Source organism: Peromyscus leucopus, chromosome 4 (assembly GCF_004664715.2).
Source record: "Peromyscus leucopus breed LL Stock chromosome 4, UCI_PerLeu_2.1, whole genome shotgun sequence".
In the NCBI taxonomy this organism is placed as follows: Eukaryota; Metazoa; Chordata; class Mammalia; order Rodentia; family Cricetidae; genus Peromyscus; species Peromyscus leucopus.
The window spans coordinates 69,235,453-69,248,598 of NC_051066.1; the positions used below are offsets into that span (position 1 = coordinate 69,235,453).

General features: G+C 51.9%; 1 protein-coding gene across 2 annotated transcripts in view; it reads right to left on the bottom strand.

Moving 5' to 3' along the window:
* The window catches only part of Cd82 (CD82 molecule), a 45,609-nt gene that overhangs the window by 14,120 nt on the left and 18,343 nt on the right, over positions 1-13,146 (bottom strand). The window contains exons 2-4 of one of the 2 annotated variants that reach the window (XM_028878995.2): positions 10,622-10,697; positions 3,693-3,775; positions 241-313 (exon numbers count right to left, since the gene is read on the bottom strand). In XM_028878995.2, coding sequence (XP_028734828.1) covers positions 241-313; positions 3,693-3,755 — 136 coding nt within the window. In that variant the 5' untranslated portion in view covers positions 3,756-3,775; positions 10,622-10,697. The remainder of the gene's footprint in view (positions 1-240; positions 314-3,692; positions 3,776-10,621; positions 10,698-13,146) is intronic. The other variant, XM_037205031.1, reaches the window with a different exon arrangement.

Genomic DNA, 13,146 nt, shown 5'->3' on the forward strand with positions numbered 1-13,146 from the left:
ACAAAGGATGTGAGAGGCTTTTCTGAGGGTGAAGAGAATGAGTTCCTCCACCCCCAGCCCAGTCACCCAGGGATCTGCAGACAATGGTGGCTTTGTCTGTGAGCAGGAATTTGTCCTGGACCCTGGCAAGGGCCCCTGTGCAGCCGTCAGCAACAGGAGCTGGCCACGTCCCTGAGGGCAGCTGCACACATATGTCCCTCCCCTCAAGGGCAGGCTGTCTGTGGGCAGGGGGTGTCTTACGCAGGACAGAAATGAAGCTGTTCTTGTCTGCGAGGATCCACACTCCAAAGCCCAGGATCACGGCACCCAGGATCTGCAAGCAGAGAGGCAGTCAGTGGAAGTCCAGAACAGGTAGGTCAGAAAGCTGCCCCTGAGGCCCAAACAGGGAGGGAAGGGTAGGAGGATGCATAGGTGTTACCTCCATCCTGAGAAAGGCCAGGGTATGCTCTCTGTCATTCATACACACACACACACACACACACACACACACACACACACACACACACACTGATCCCACTGGTACCCTTCTTCCCATATACTGAAGTTTCCAGAAAAAAAAAAAAAAGGCACACCAAGTTCAAGTGCCTCAAATTTAATTAAGGGATGAGAACTGTGGTTGTGGAGAGTTGGAATGTTACAGGTTGAGAGTACATTACTCTGTTGTCTTTAGTCTTCTAAATAGCCATTTGCCGCACACCTTGTGTATGATCTACCATCCTTATGACTTTTAGGGAAATCTCTTTGGAACATTATAAACACTAACTTCCACCAATCCAAACACTAAGAGTGTCATCAGATAACATCAGAAGCCTACAACAGAGATCCTCCTCCTATGATTTGCTGTAACCTACCTACCAGATGTTTCCACCAATGTATTTGAAAAGTTCTCTGAGCTCACTTCATGTCAGCTGGCCCTGCCTGGCTCCCCAGGCTGCACCCTCAAAGTTTTATGTACAGAAGCCCTGAATGCCCAACCTGACTGGATGAGAGGTGGGCCAACCTCGTCACCATGGCCTTCCTGTGAGTCTACCTCAAACAACTTAAAGATGTTTCCAAGTGTAAAGGAAGAAATGCATTTGAATGAAGTCTGGACATCTGTCCTAGTCAGTACTGTCAACTTGACAGAGCCTAGAGTCACCTGAAAGGAAAGCTCCGCTGGAGGAATTGCCTAGATCAAACTGGCCTGTAAGCACATATGTGGGGCTTGGTCATTAATTGATGTAGGAGAGTTCTGCCCATGGTGGGCAGCACCATTCCCCAGGCAGTGTATAAGAAAGCTAGCTGAGCATGATCCTGTGAATGAGCCAGCAAGCAGCATTTCTCTGTGGTTTCTGTTTCAGGTTCTTGCCTTGAGTTTGTGCCCCGAATTCCCTCAATGATGGACTGTGACCTAGAAGTGTAGGATAAAATAACCTTTTCCCCTCCTACACTGCCTTTGGTCACAGTGTTTATCATAAAGCAAACTAGTACCCCATGCTAATATAGTATGCTCCACATAGTGACCACTATCTAGGTGCTGCTCATCTAGATCTAGTTGTGAATATTCTAGAAAACCTCTATATGAATATACATCAAGTCAGAGCTCGTCTTTGTATCATTCAATAAGATAAATAAAAATCCTCAGATTCTTTTTTTAATGTGCTTTAGTTTATTACTTTCTTTATTCTCTTACTAGAAAAAACTCATGAGGGGTTGGGAAGATGGTTCAGTGGGTAGGTGAACTTGCCCTGTGAGGACCTGAGTTCAAATCCCCAACACCCACATAAAAATCTATGCATGCTATGAGTGGTATGAATGCATGCTGTAGCCCCTGTATGGGGAGCAGTGATAGGCAGATCATGCTAGCAAAGCAGCACAGCAGAAACTAAGCTTTTGACTCAGTAAGGGACCCTCTCTCCTCAGCCACATGTGACCACAGCTGGCTGACCTTCCCTTTCCTTTATGGTTAGTCCTTTATGGTTAGTACCTAGCCCTCTGCCAACCAAGCAGCAAGCCCAGCCTCAGCCCTATACTCTAGATCACCTCTAGATGGCCTGTGATACTTGACACTCCTGGGAAATGTTATGCTCACAGTGGCCATATTACAATGTCTAGGGAACAGTGAGCAGCAGTGGGCTGCACGTGCTCGGTAAGGAGACAGCATTTTGGAGATGTTCTTGAACTGTCATGGGCGGAAGTCACAAACTCAGCATCTGTGGCCCTGTGCTAGAGCAGTGGTGAGAAGGAATGCATAAACGCTCTCTCTGCCTCCCTCTCCTGCCTGGTGAGATGAGCACCTAGGCCGATGTACAGGCCGCTAACACCTGCCAAGTCGGCCGCTGGTTCATGAGTCAGCCTAGAGAAACAACAGAGGAGAGACCCAGGCCAAGCCATCCAGCCTTCTCTCATTTCCTACGAGCTCATGGACCTTTTTCACTGTCTCTCCCAAACTGTATAGAAGGCAGAAAAGAGAAAAAATACCTATGCCCTTTATCCCACATACTGAAAACCTCACCAAGCATGAACCCTGATGCCTTTTTCTAGTTTCCAAGGCCTGAGACAGAGCAGGACCATCCTGGCCATACCCTGTTGTCCCTCTCACCTGGGCCTTGGCCCAGGTGGTGACAGACCAACTGCTCTGTCTGCCTGTGCGCTTGTTCCCTAGGAGCCAGCTGGGAGGGATCCACCTGCCAGGCTGGGGAGGGCAGCACTCATGCTCTGTGTGCCCAGCACAGGTGGGATCTAAGACAATGTCCTCATTGCAAGGCCTGAGGCCTAGAGGGAGGGACCAGTTGGCCTATTGGAACCTACAGTGGAACATGCCAGTACAGCCCACCTGTGTGTGCATGCATGTATGAATGTGTACCAGGGACATTCCTGTAAGTTCCATGTACTGGGATAAAGTTTTGAAGGGGAATTTAGAATGGTTCTTGGTGAATATTCCAAAGTTTCCATAATCTTTGCACTTATAACATGAAATTTCCCCCTATAAGTAACTCATTTATACTTCAGAAAAACCAACAAACAGGAATGAACCTCAAAAAAAAATAAATAAAAACCGCTGTCAAACTCTATATATATGTCTACAATTCAGTAAACATACGAGAAAACAGCACTCTGGGGCCGTGGAAGCCCCTTCAGGCTGCTCACACCCCCATCACACACAACACACACACACACACACACACACACACACACACACAAGCACACACCCATGTGCATCCACTCACGCACACATGTGCACATCATGGGTCTGGCAACACCAAGGCTGGACTGTGGGTTCCAGGCCAGAGGGGAAGCCCAGGGCCCCAGGAAAAACCAGCTCCAGATGTGCTACGGAACTCACATCTGAGCGGGCCTGTGGTGGGGGATGTGGTGGGTCTATGGGGGTGGGGTGGGGGAAGGAGGTCCCCCGTGGCCTCTGGGAGTTCAAGATGGGGTGTTGGGAGCCTGCTCAACTGGAGCTGTAACGGGCATCCGGCGAGGGGTCGGGCAAGGAGGGCAACCAGCCAGAGACACTGGGGGGTTTTCTTCTGCCACTCTGCTTAGAGGGAGAGGATGTGTCCACCCTCAGCCAGGCAGGGTCACTCCATTTCACCATCACCAGTTCTCTCAGGGACAGTGTCCTGGGACCCACAAGCCACATCCCACCCAATACCTGGCCAGAGTCAGGGGCTTGAGAGGGCTGGATAGCCTGGGAGTCACATACTTACAAAGAACAGCAAGTTGAAGAGAAAGAGGAAGTACTTGGTGACTTTGACGCAGGCCGCCCCCATCCTGCAGCTTCTGGAGCTCCCTGGAGAGAGAGGAAAGGGGAGCAGGTGATGGAGGCAGACTAGAGACCGGTGGAGGGCACAGCAGGGCAGAGGACCAGCACCATCATCCCCAGACCCAGTCATCTCAGCCCACTCACAAAGGAGCAGCTAGCACTGTGCCTGCTTTACATGATGCTGAGGTTCAGAGAGGTTGGATGCCCAGCCCAAAGTCACACAGCTAAAAAGTGTGAGTCTCTGGTCCAGAGAGATGTTACTACACAGGACAGAGAGGGCTTCCCCTCCAAACACCAGGCTCTAGGACTCACCTGGGGAGACACTAGCAGAAGTTACAAGGCCAAGAAATTAGCAAGTGGCTGACAGACCAGAATGAGACCTAGGGCTAGCTTCCCGGATGCTGAGGCTGGAAGTTGAAAGGGTCTTGGCTTCTCAACAAAGGGAATAAATATATGTCACAAAATATCCAACAAACGCAGAGAAACACAAAAGTCGGTCACAGACTCTTCCTCTCACAGCCCCACAGCAACTAACACCATCTCAAACAGCTACTTCTTGTGTGTGCTTTGTAGCAAAACTGTGTGTGTGTGTGTGTGTGTGCCAGGGAGAGGGTTTTGCATAATCTCTGCAAAACAACATTTGCCCAAAACACAAAAACACACAATCTTACATGTCTCATAGGAATCTACTATTGATCAGTATTTATTCATATTTGGGGATTATACATTCTTTCTGAAAATTCACATGTAGGTAGCATTTTCAGAATCTGGTGGGGGGGGGGGTTGGTTACAGGCCAGGCCCCAGGAAAATCATTCAAAAATTCCCATGCTGCTGTATTGAAACCCCTAGTCCATGGAGAACATGGTCGGTAATCTACCCTGGGATGCTCAGGTTGTTTCCTAGCATTCATGACGGCCACCCTGAATAACTCAAGCTGCACTTCTGAAGTGACAGAAGCCAGCATGAGGCACCATGCCTCTCCACAGTAAACCCCCCAACTCCCTGGGAACTAGAGGATTCAGGAGAGGCAGGAAGTTGGCCTCCCTCTCTTCCCCAAGGCCAGGTAGGTCCTTTGGGATGCTGGGAGCCATGGACAAGCAGCTGGGCGTGGACAGCTGGGATGGAACAGCTGCATGGGTAGGGCCAGGCTAGGGTATGGGGCAGCACAGACCTGACTGGTCCTGCAGTCCTGGGGAGGGGAACCCAGGGCAGAAGGGAGCAGAGGTTGTTCATACCAGCCTCCTCTGAATCTACACATCCACACCCAGGTCCCCACTCCTTTCTGAACGCCCTGTACTTCCAGAGACTGGAGATGGGGCTGGGCTAAGGGAGAGGCGTGCGGCCTCCCATGAGGACCCCTTCAGCCTGTGACAGCTCTGTTAAGGGAAGGTTTAGATGCCCCTCTGAAAGGGTGGCCTTAGAAACTGCTTGAAGCAACTCCATCCGGGGAAAGGAAAGACTGCCCAAGGGTGGTGATCTCCCTATCCCGGGTGGTATGCAAGTAGTGGGAATTAATGCTCACAGGGACTCAAGGACTGCATGGGGAGATGAGAGGAAAAGGCCGTTCCAGTCTACTAAGATGTCAGGCCTAGGTGCCAGACCTGCAGGGCAGCAGGGAGCTTCTATTTGGAGGCACTTCCGGTCTCAGTAGCTCCCACACAGTTTCCCCAAGAGGGAAAACAAAGGTTGCCTGCATCAGAGAGCTGGAGATGGAGATGCCACAGCCCCGGCCTGGCCCGGGGAAGGTCTGCCTGGACACCACAGGGCCAGATAATTTCTCCTCCCCCGGGCCTCCCAGCACAGCCTGGAACCCCCACAGACTACCATAAACTCCAGGATAAACAGTCCAAGAGGAAAGCTATGTCCCGGAACGAGGGGCTGTTCTCACCTCTCAGGTGACTGCTTTGCTCGGGCCTGTCTATGTTTCCTTTCCAGAACATTCCTCAGAACAGCTGGGCCCAGGCAGGCCAGAGACATTCCTCCCTCCACGGGAAAAATTTAATCTAATTGTCCAGGAAGCTGAGTATCAGGAGCTGGTGCCCATTTGTCTGCTTACGGAAGGGGTTGCGGCCCTCCAGCAGGGACCCCTGAGGCAGGGACCCCTGAGGCAGGGACCCCTGAGGCAGGGACCCCTGAGGCAGGGACCCCTGAGGCAGGGACCCCTGAGGCAGGCCGCAGTGAGATTTCAGAGTCTGGAGTGTCTTCTGTTCTGTTTGGCTCCCACACTCTGTAGGTAGCTGGGGTCTGCAGAACAGGCTTCCAGGGAGTAGGAGTGATATCTAAACAATGGGTCCTGCTAAAGGACAAGGAGTGGCCTCAGTAAATAGCACCTGCTATGGACAATCACCCTCACTTCCCATCCCCATAATCCTCCCAACAAGCCCTGGGGGACCTGGGTCAGGCAGGTTCTGACTGGCCCAATCAATGCCAAGTACTGGGTGCAAAAGTTGAGGTCCTCCCACTCTAAAGTGCTCCCTCTGAGAGAAGCCCACTAAAACATTAGTTCTTGCACTCACAGTGATCCACCTGCTTCCTACCTCTGGGAATTGAAGGTGTGAGTCTATATAGCTAGCCAAGCTAGCCAGGACTACATTCTTCCACAAAACAACCAAAACAAAAACAAAAACACTACAGAACAACAACAAAAGCCACAGTTTATCTGTAACAGCCTTCAAGCAAAGACTGGAACCTGTGGGCAGACAGGGCAGGCAGGCCATTGCCACTGACCACACCTGCCTGAGAACCGCCCTCTTAGCCCCTCACTGAACCACACCATCATAGTAAGACCTACAGGGCCCAGGCGGAGCTGGGACAAAACCACCGGTAGTTTTGAGCTCCATGCAGAAGCCGTGGGGCACTGACAGCCTCCTCCCTTGCCAAACATTCAACCCTTCCTAATAAACCCAGGCGAGATGGCCTCTGCCTTCAGGCACCTGCAGCCACCACCCACCACCTGGGGCATATTTGCTGGGCCTGTTTCAATGACAGAGTCTGGCTCTGCCTCTGCTTCAGAGCTGGTTCAGGTCTGACTGCTACCCTACCGGAGATAAATGATCACCCAGATGGTGACAGGTGGTGAGGACCGAGAGCTGTTGCTCAAAGGAGCTCTGGTTTTGGGAGGCCAGGAGGAAGCCTCAGCCTTGGACACACTGGACCACACCCCAGGCTGGTATTCCCCTAGTATCCCAGGCCTTTGACACTTGGGCTGGCCTCTTGGTTACTCATCAGATCCTACCACACATTGGCCTAAGTCCTTCAGCTCCCTGAAAATAAACTGAGACCCAAAGAGGTGAAGGACCATGGCCAAGGTCTCCAATAGCTGACAGGCGAGGGTAGAGCCACTTTGAAGGCATTCGATTCCTATCCGGAAACAACAGCCGGGCAGTGCCTGACTGGCAGACAGCTCAACCAATTAGGACTTGGGAACCACCTTAGGAAGTGTAGAAGCTGAGAAGCAGCTTCGGAGAAGGTGTTGGGTGGCCCAGCAGAGCTGTCACAGGTCCAGGCCACAGGTCTTTGTGCCTAGAGGCAACTGGCAGGCAGTAGAGAGCAAAATCCTTGCTGAGCACAAAACAGACAAGAGTCTCCCTAAGGACAGACAGGCAGTTCAGTGGCAGCTGGAGACATGCCCAGGTTGCCCCATGATGGGCAGTGGTACCAGCCTCAGAGAACCCACAATCACCATCATACCTGAAAAGGACCATAAAGTCTTATTATGGGGGCACAGGGTTATATCTGTGTAGTGGGTAGCCATTCCAACTTGGTTCTGGAAGTTCCAACCCCCATTGAGACTCTGGCAACTGTCACGCCTACGAGGCGGGGCGAGGGGAGGCGCCTGGGGACCGGAGAGCTGGATGGGCCAGCGCTCGCTCTGGGCGCTCTCTCGTGCCGGGACGCTGACCAGTGCAGATTGACTGTGTAGAGCTCCGGAGAACACCGTTGGACCGCATTACACCTTCCCCAGACCCTGCGACCTACCCCTTACTTAATTTGTGAGTTTCGCCATTAAATAAATATCCTTTTAACTACGTGGAGTGGCCAAAATAATTTCTCCAATATATCTGGGCATGGCTTGCCATCTGAAGGGACAAACTATAGTTCTTGCCCAGCTAATAGAAATAAGCACTGGGGGAGGGCAGGGCCTGGCTGGCCCCTACCTATTCCCCTAATAGCTGGGCTCTGAGAACAGACTGAATATTTTTAAATAGTTAACCAAATAAACAAACAAACAGAAACTGGGGATGCAGCTCAGTTGTGAGCAAGTAGAATGCTTGCTCACAACGCCAGCAACGTAACAAGTCTGAAAGCATCCTGAGCTACAGGAGACCGTCTCAACAAAGCAAAACGAAAACAAACACAAACAACCAAACAGACATTTTGCAGTTCACAAAAATGACATGAAATTTAAGTTTCTGTGTCCATAATTAAAGCTGTTTTGGCAGGCAGCCACACCCACCAGCCCATGACATTTAATCCCTGGCCCAGCCTTGCCAAGAGATCAAACGATATTCACACAAGGGTCTGTACCCACACAGGGTCTGTAGGAGGTAGCACGGGTCATGACTGGCCTTAGCTGAGATCTTAGATGGAAGGGAGTAACAGGCTGGAACCAGGAGCTGACTGCTCCTGGGAGAGGACAGACACACAGTCCCTGGATGAAAGTTCAGATCCTGGCTCTGCTAGCAGAGTCACAGGGAAGAGTTTCCTGGGCTAGGCTTGCAGCGACTGTCCTCTATACTGTGGCTCCCCTCTGTGCAGTGGGCTCCCCTCTGTGCAGTGGGCTGCTCTCTGTGTAGTGGGCTCCCCTCTGTGCAGTGGGCTCCTCTCTGTGCAGTGGGCTGCTCTCTGTGCAGTGGGCTCCCTCTTGTGCAGTGGGCTGCTCTCTGTGCAGTGTGTGCAGTGGGCTCCCCTCTGTGCAGTGGGGCTGTGCAGTGGGCTGCTCTCTGTGCAGTGGGTTGCTCTCTGTGCAGTGTGCTGCTCTCTGTGCAGTGGGCTCCCCTCTGTGCAGTGGGCTCCCCTCTGTGCAGTGGGCTCCCCTCTGTGCAGTGGGCTCCTCTCTGTGCAGTGGGCTCCCCTCTGTGCAGTGGGCTCCCCTCTGTGCAGTGGGCTCCCTCTGTGCAGTGGGCTCCCCTCTGTGCAGTGGGCTCCTCTCTGTGCAGTGTGCTGCTCTCTGTGCAGTGGGCTGCTCTCTGTGCAGTGGGCTCCTCTCTGTGCAGTGGGCTGCTCTCTGTGCAGTGGGCTGCTCTCTGTGCAGTGGGCTCCCCTCTGTGCAGTGGGCTGCTCTCTGTGCAGTGGGCTCCCCTCTGTGCAGTGGACTCCCTCTGTGCAGTGGGCTCCCCTCTGTGCAGTGGGCTGCTCTCTGTGCAGTGGGCTCCCCTCTGTGCAGTGGGCTGCTCTCTGTGCAGTGGGCTGCTCTCTGTGCAGTGGTCTCTTCGTAGCTCGAATATCAGGAAAAGAGGAAGTTGGGGCCTGGCAGCCCTGGGGCTAGTGCTCAGGATACCAGGGATGCACCTTGTGGCACCAAATTATACAATACATGCAGAAGTCGGGTGAATGTTGCTTCCCAATGGAGCTGAGCTAAGAGAACACCCCCTGGGTTAGGTGCTCTTCTGAATACTTTTAATAGACACCTTCCTGCCCGGGTGTGTCAAACACAACTGATAACACAGGGACTGAGCTGCAAGCACATCTTATGGGAAGTCCCGGAGTGGTCAGGGGGAGCCGTGCCAGCCAGCCTGTGACAGGCCAGTTTCTAAGCAAGAATAACTTAAACTGATGGAATGCAGTTTCATGCCAAGTCAGTTTACACAACAAAACAAACACACCAGTATTTCCCTTCCGTTGTCTATGACATTCATCTTAGGCCTGACCTCCTCCCCGGTACTCCCATAAACATCCCCCCTCATCCCTTGGCCCTAAGACACACGTCAGTTGGGGGCATCATTCCTATAGCACTGGATACTAGAGAAGCTCCCAGAAGTGGGGTGCAGCATCAGACCATCTGGGTTTGAATTCAGTTTTATCACCTCTTAGCTGTGTGACTCTGGATAAGTGATTTAACCTGTCTGGACTGCATTCTAGTCCGTGAAATGAGGAAGTTTAAAACCTGTTTGTTTGTGAATTGTTTCCCAGGTGCTAATGTAAGTAAAATGTCTGGCGTGTGGTGGGCTCTCAATGCATGGCAGTTGCTGTAACTTTCCGATCTGTCTCTGAACCGTGATGTCTTGAGGGGAAGACCCAGTGCTTTGTAAATAGGTACCTCATAGGTGAGGTGAGGCTGGATGTGTAGGTGAATGATGGGGTGGATACGTGGGTGAGTGAGAGGACGGTGGAAGGATGAATGGATGAGTTGGATGGGCTGTGGAAGAGGAGGGACTGTCACAAAGAGCACGTGACTTCGGGTGCTCAGCCACCTGAAGAGTGTCTGAGATCCACTGTGCCAGAGTCACCTACCTGGAACTATTATCATACACACCCTACGTTTCCACCCATGGGGTATGGTGAGGCCACACCTGGTGCCCAAGCCGAGCCAGCTTTGAGTATGTACGATGTTGCCAGACCTTCCCACCTTCCTAGGAGCCCCTGGGTGCATTAGTGGGGCCCAGGGAGGCTGGGGTTTCCAAGAGAACCCTCCGTGTCACCCCCTCCTGTGACTTTGCACTATATATTGGGGGAGGTAGTTGTCACACACGGGGGCACAGGAATATTCCCTCCAGCCGGACCTGAGGCTCCACCCCTGTGTTCCTAAGTGTTCCGGGGTGTAGGGACCAAAGTGCTCTCTGGTCCAGTGTTGGGAGATATGAATTCCAGGGTTCCACAGGGAAGCCATGTAAGACCTGCAAAGGTGGCTGCCCGCCCTGCTTCCTCCTCACCTGTTCAGTGATCAGCTTGGAGCAGAGCAGCAATTTCTGTGGCAGTTTCTCAGATGAGTTCTGGACAATGGACACACTGTGAAGAACAAACAGTTCTGCTTGTTACCAGGCCGGAGATCAGGGAGTCTCTTCCCAGGAGTCGCCGTGTGCTACCCATTCCAATTCCCAGCATGCCCAGTGGCAAACACGTCCAGCTGAGGCACTCCCAACTTCCATGAAACCCCTTTCATGTAATGGCTCTAAACACTGTGTGTGCCACCTCTCAGGATGCACCCAATCGGAATTCCAGCTTTCTAAGGTCCCTAGGGGGCTCCCACTCCTGGCTCTAAGTGCTGTGGGGTTGAGAGAAGAGGAAATGGTCCACCATCAGAACACCTAAGAGCTGTACAGGTCTCCTTCCTTCCTCTCTGCAGCTTCCCCACTTCCCCCAGGCCTAGGCCAGCCCAGAACGGAGCAGGGGCCAGATCCACCCCTGCTCACCAACTCCTCCTCCACACCGCAGAGATACGTTGAGAAAAACAGCAAGAATCCTGTCCATCCGCTGCCAGAAACTTGCCTGCTGACAGACTGGCTATAAAATGCAGACTCCGTACACGGCCCTCTGGGCCCTGTCTGGTTTTCCCTTCCTTATTCTTGTCACCCTGGTTCTCTTACACACGCTTATTTGATCACACATGCTCTTACAATCGCCCCGGTACTCTTGGCCCTTATCTACACCAGGGCCTCCGCGTGTGCAGTTTCTCGGTTAGAAGCCTTCTTTACAGAAACTCCCAATGCAAATTTCTCAGTCTCTGCGAGTCTCACTTCCAGTGCACAGCACAGCCAAACTTTACCAACACCCAGGCCCACACTGCCCAGCTCAGACCATCAGAGGCTCTAGAGGTGAGGTTGAGCCCCCGGGCGGCTCTCATATGACTTCCCCACCAGATCTCCCCAGAATTCAGGGTCCTTCAGGGGCGTCCTGCACCTATCTCCTTCTGCTCATGACTCTACAAATGCCCAGGATATAGTGAGCTCCTGGCACATGAGCGTGAGAATAAGGTAAGAGGTGGGGATCTGGAGAGCTCAGGAAGGTCCCTTAGGGATACAGATCAACTTCAATCCTGCAGAGGAAGCCACTGAACACCAAAAATGACATCACTGAACCCAGCATGGGGCACAAGCTTGTAACCCCAACATTTGGGAGGCTGAGGTAGAAGGATCAGAAATTCAAGGCCAGCCTCAAGTTTCATAGCAAATTTGAGGTCAGTGCGAGCTAAATGAAACCCTGTCTAAAAAGAGGAGGAGGAGGAGGAGAAGGAAGAGGAAAGGCTGAGTTATTGCAATGGAGTTAGTTGACTCCTACCAGGATTGGTTTGAAAACTCCTCTGAGTCTGAAAAGCTGGGAAAAAGCACAGTTTCCTTTCCTAGAAAGATGCATACAGATGGTTTACTCCTGTAATCCCAACACTGGGAGGCAGAGGCAGAAAAATCTCCAAGACTGAGGAAAGCCTGCGCTGTGTAGTAAATTCTAAGCCAGCCAGGAATACATGAGAGATCCTGTCTCCAAAAGAAATACATAGGATCTACACTTAGTGGTTAGGAGTGTACTGTTGTTGCAGAGGGCCAGTTTGGTCCCTAGCACCTATGTAGGGTGGCTCACAAATGGCCCAGCCCGTAACTCCAGCTCCAGGGGATCCTCCATCTTCTTCTGTTCTCTTTGGACCCTGGCACTCACATACACATATCCACCCAGAGACATATAATGAAATATTAATCTTCATAAATAAGTAAATAATATTGGGGAGAGAACTCAGCGGGGTGTAGACACTTGCTGTCAAGCGTGACAGCCTGAGTTCAACCCCAGGACCCACATGCTAGAAGGAAAAACTGACTCCTGAAAGCTGTCCTCTGACCTCCATGTGCGTGCATTGGTGCTTGTACACACAATATAAATAAATAAATGTAAAGACAAACTCTGAGATGAATTAATTAATAAGTTTCTAAAATGCTCAAAGACATGCTTCCACCCAATTTCCAAGGACTGCCAGCCCTGGAAAGCCCACATGGGACCTGAATATCTACCATCCCTATCACCCCAATCTCCTGGAGCTGTGTGTGGTCCCATCTTGGCTGCACACTGGAACTGTCCTGGAGCGTTAAAGCTTGTGGGCACTTGATCTCCATGGCCAGAGATCCCGATGAGCTGCTCAGAGTGCAGTCAGAACACGGGTTTTCAAGCTCTCAGGATGGAATGTGTTGAGGTGCACTCAAGGGTCCAGTCCAGACACCTGCTCTGTGTGGTTCAAGCCTGAGTTTCCTGGTGCCACAGTGTCGTGTGGTTTTCCCACCCCTCTGCTTTTTTCACCCTTCCAGGAGTTCATTTCCCTCTAGTCGCTTATCCCAGAGCACCATCATGAGGGCCATCCAGAAGATCACTGTCTTCAGAGAGACCAGACAAAGTAAGAGGCACAGGGTCACACAGCAGAGTGTCTGGAAGCATGCAGGCCAATGCACACCAGAGTTCCAACAACACACAGGTCTAT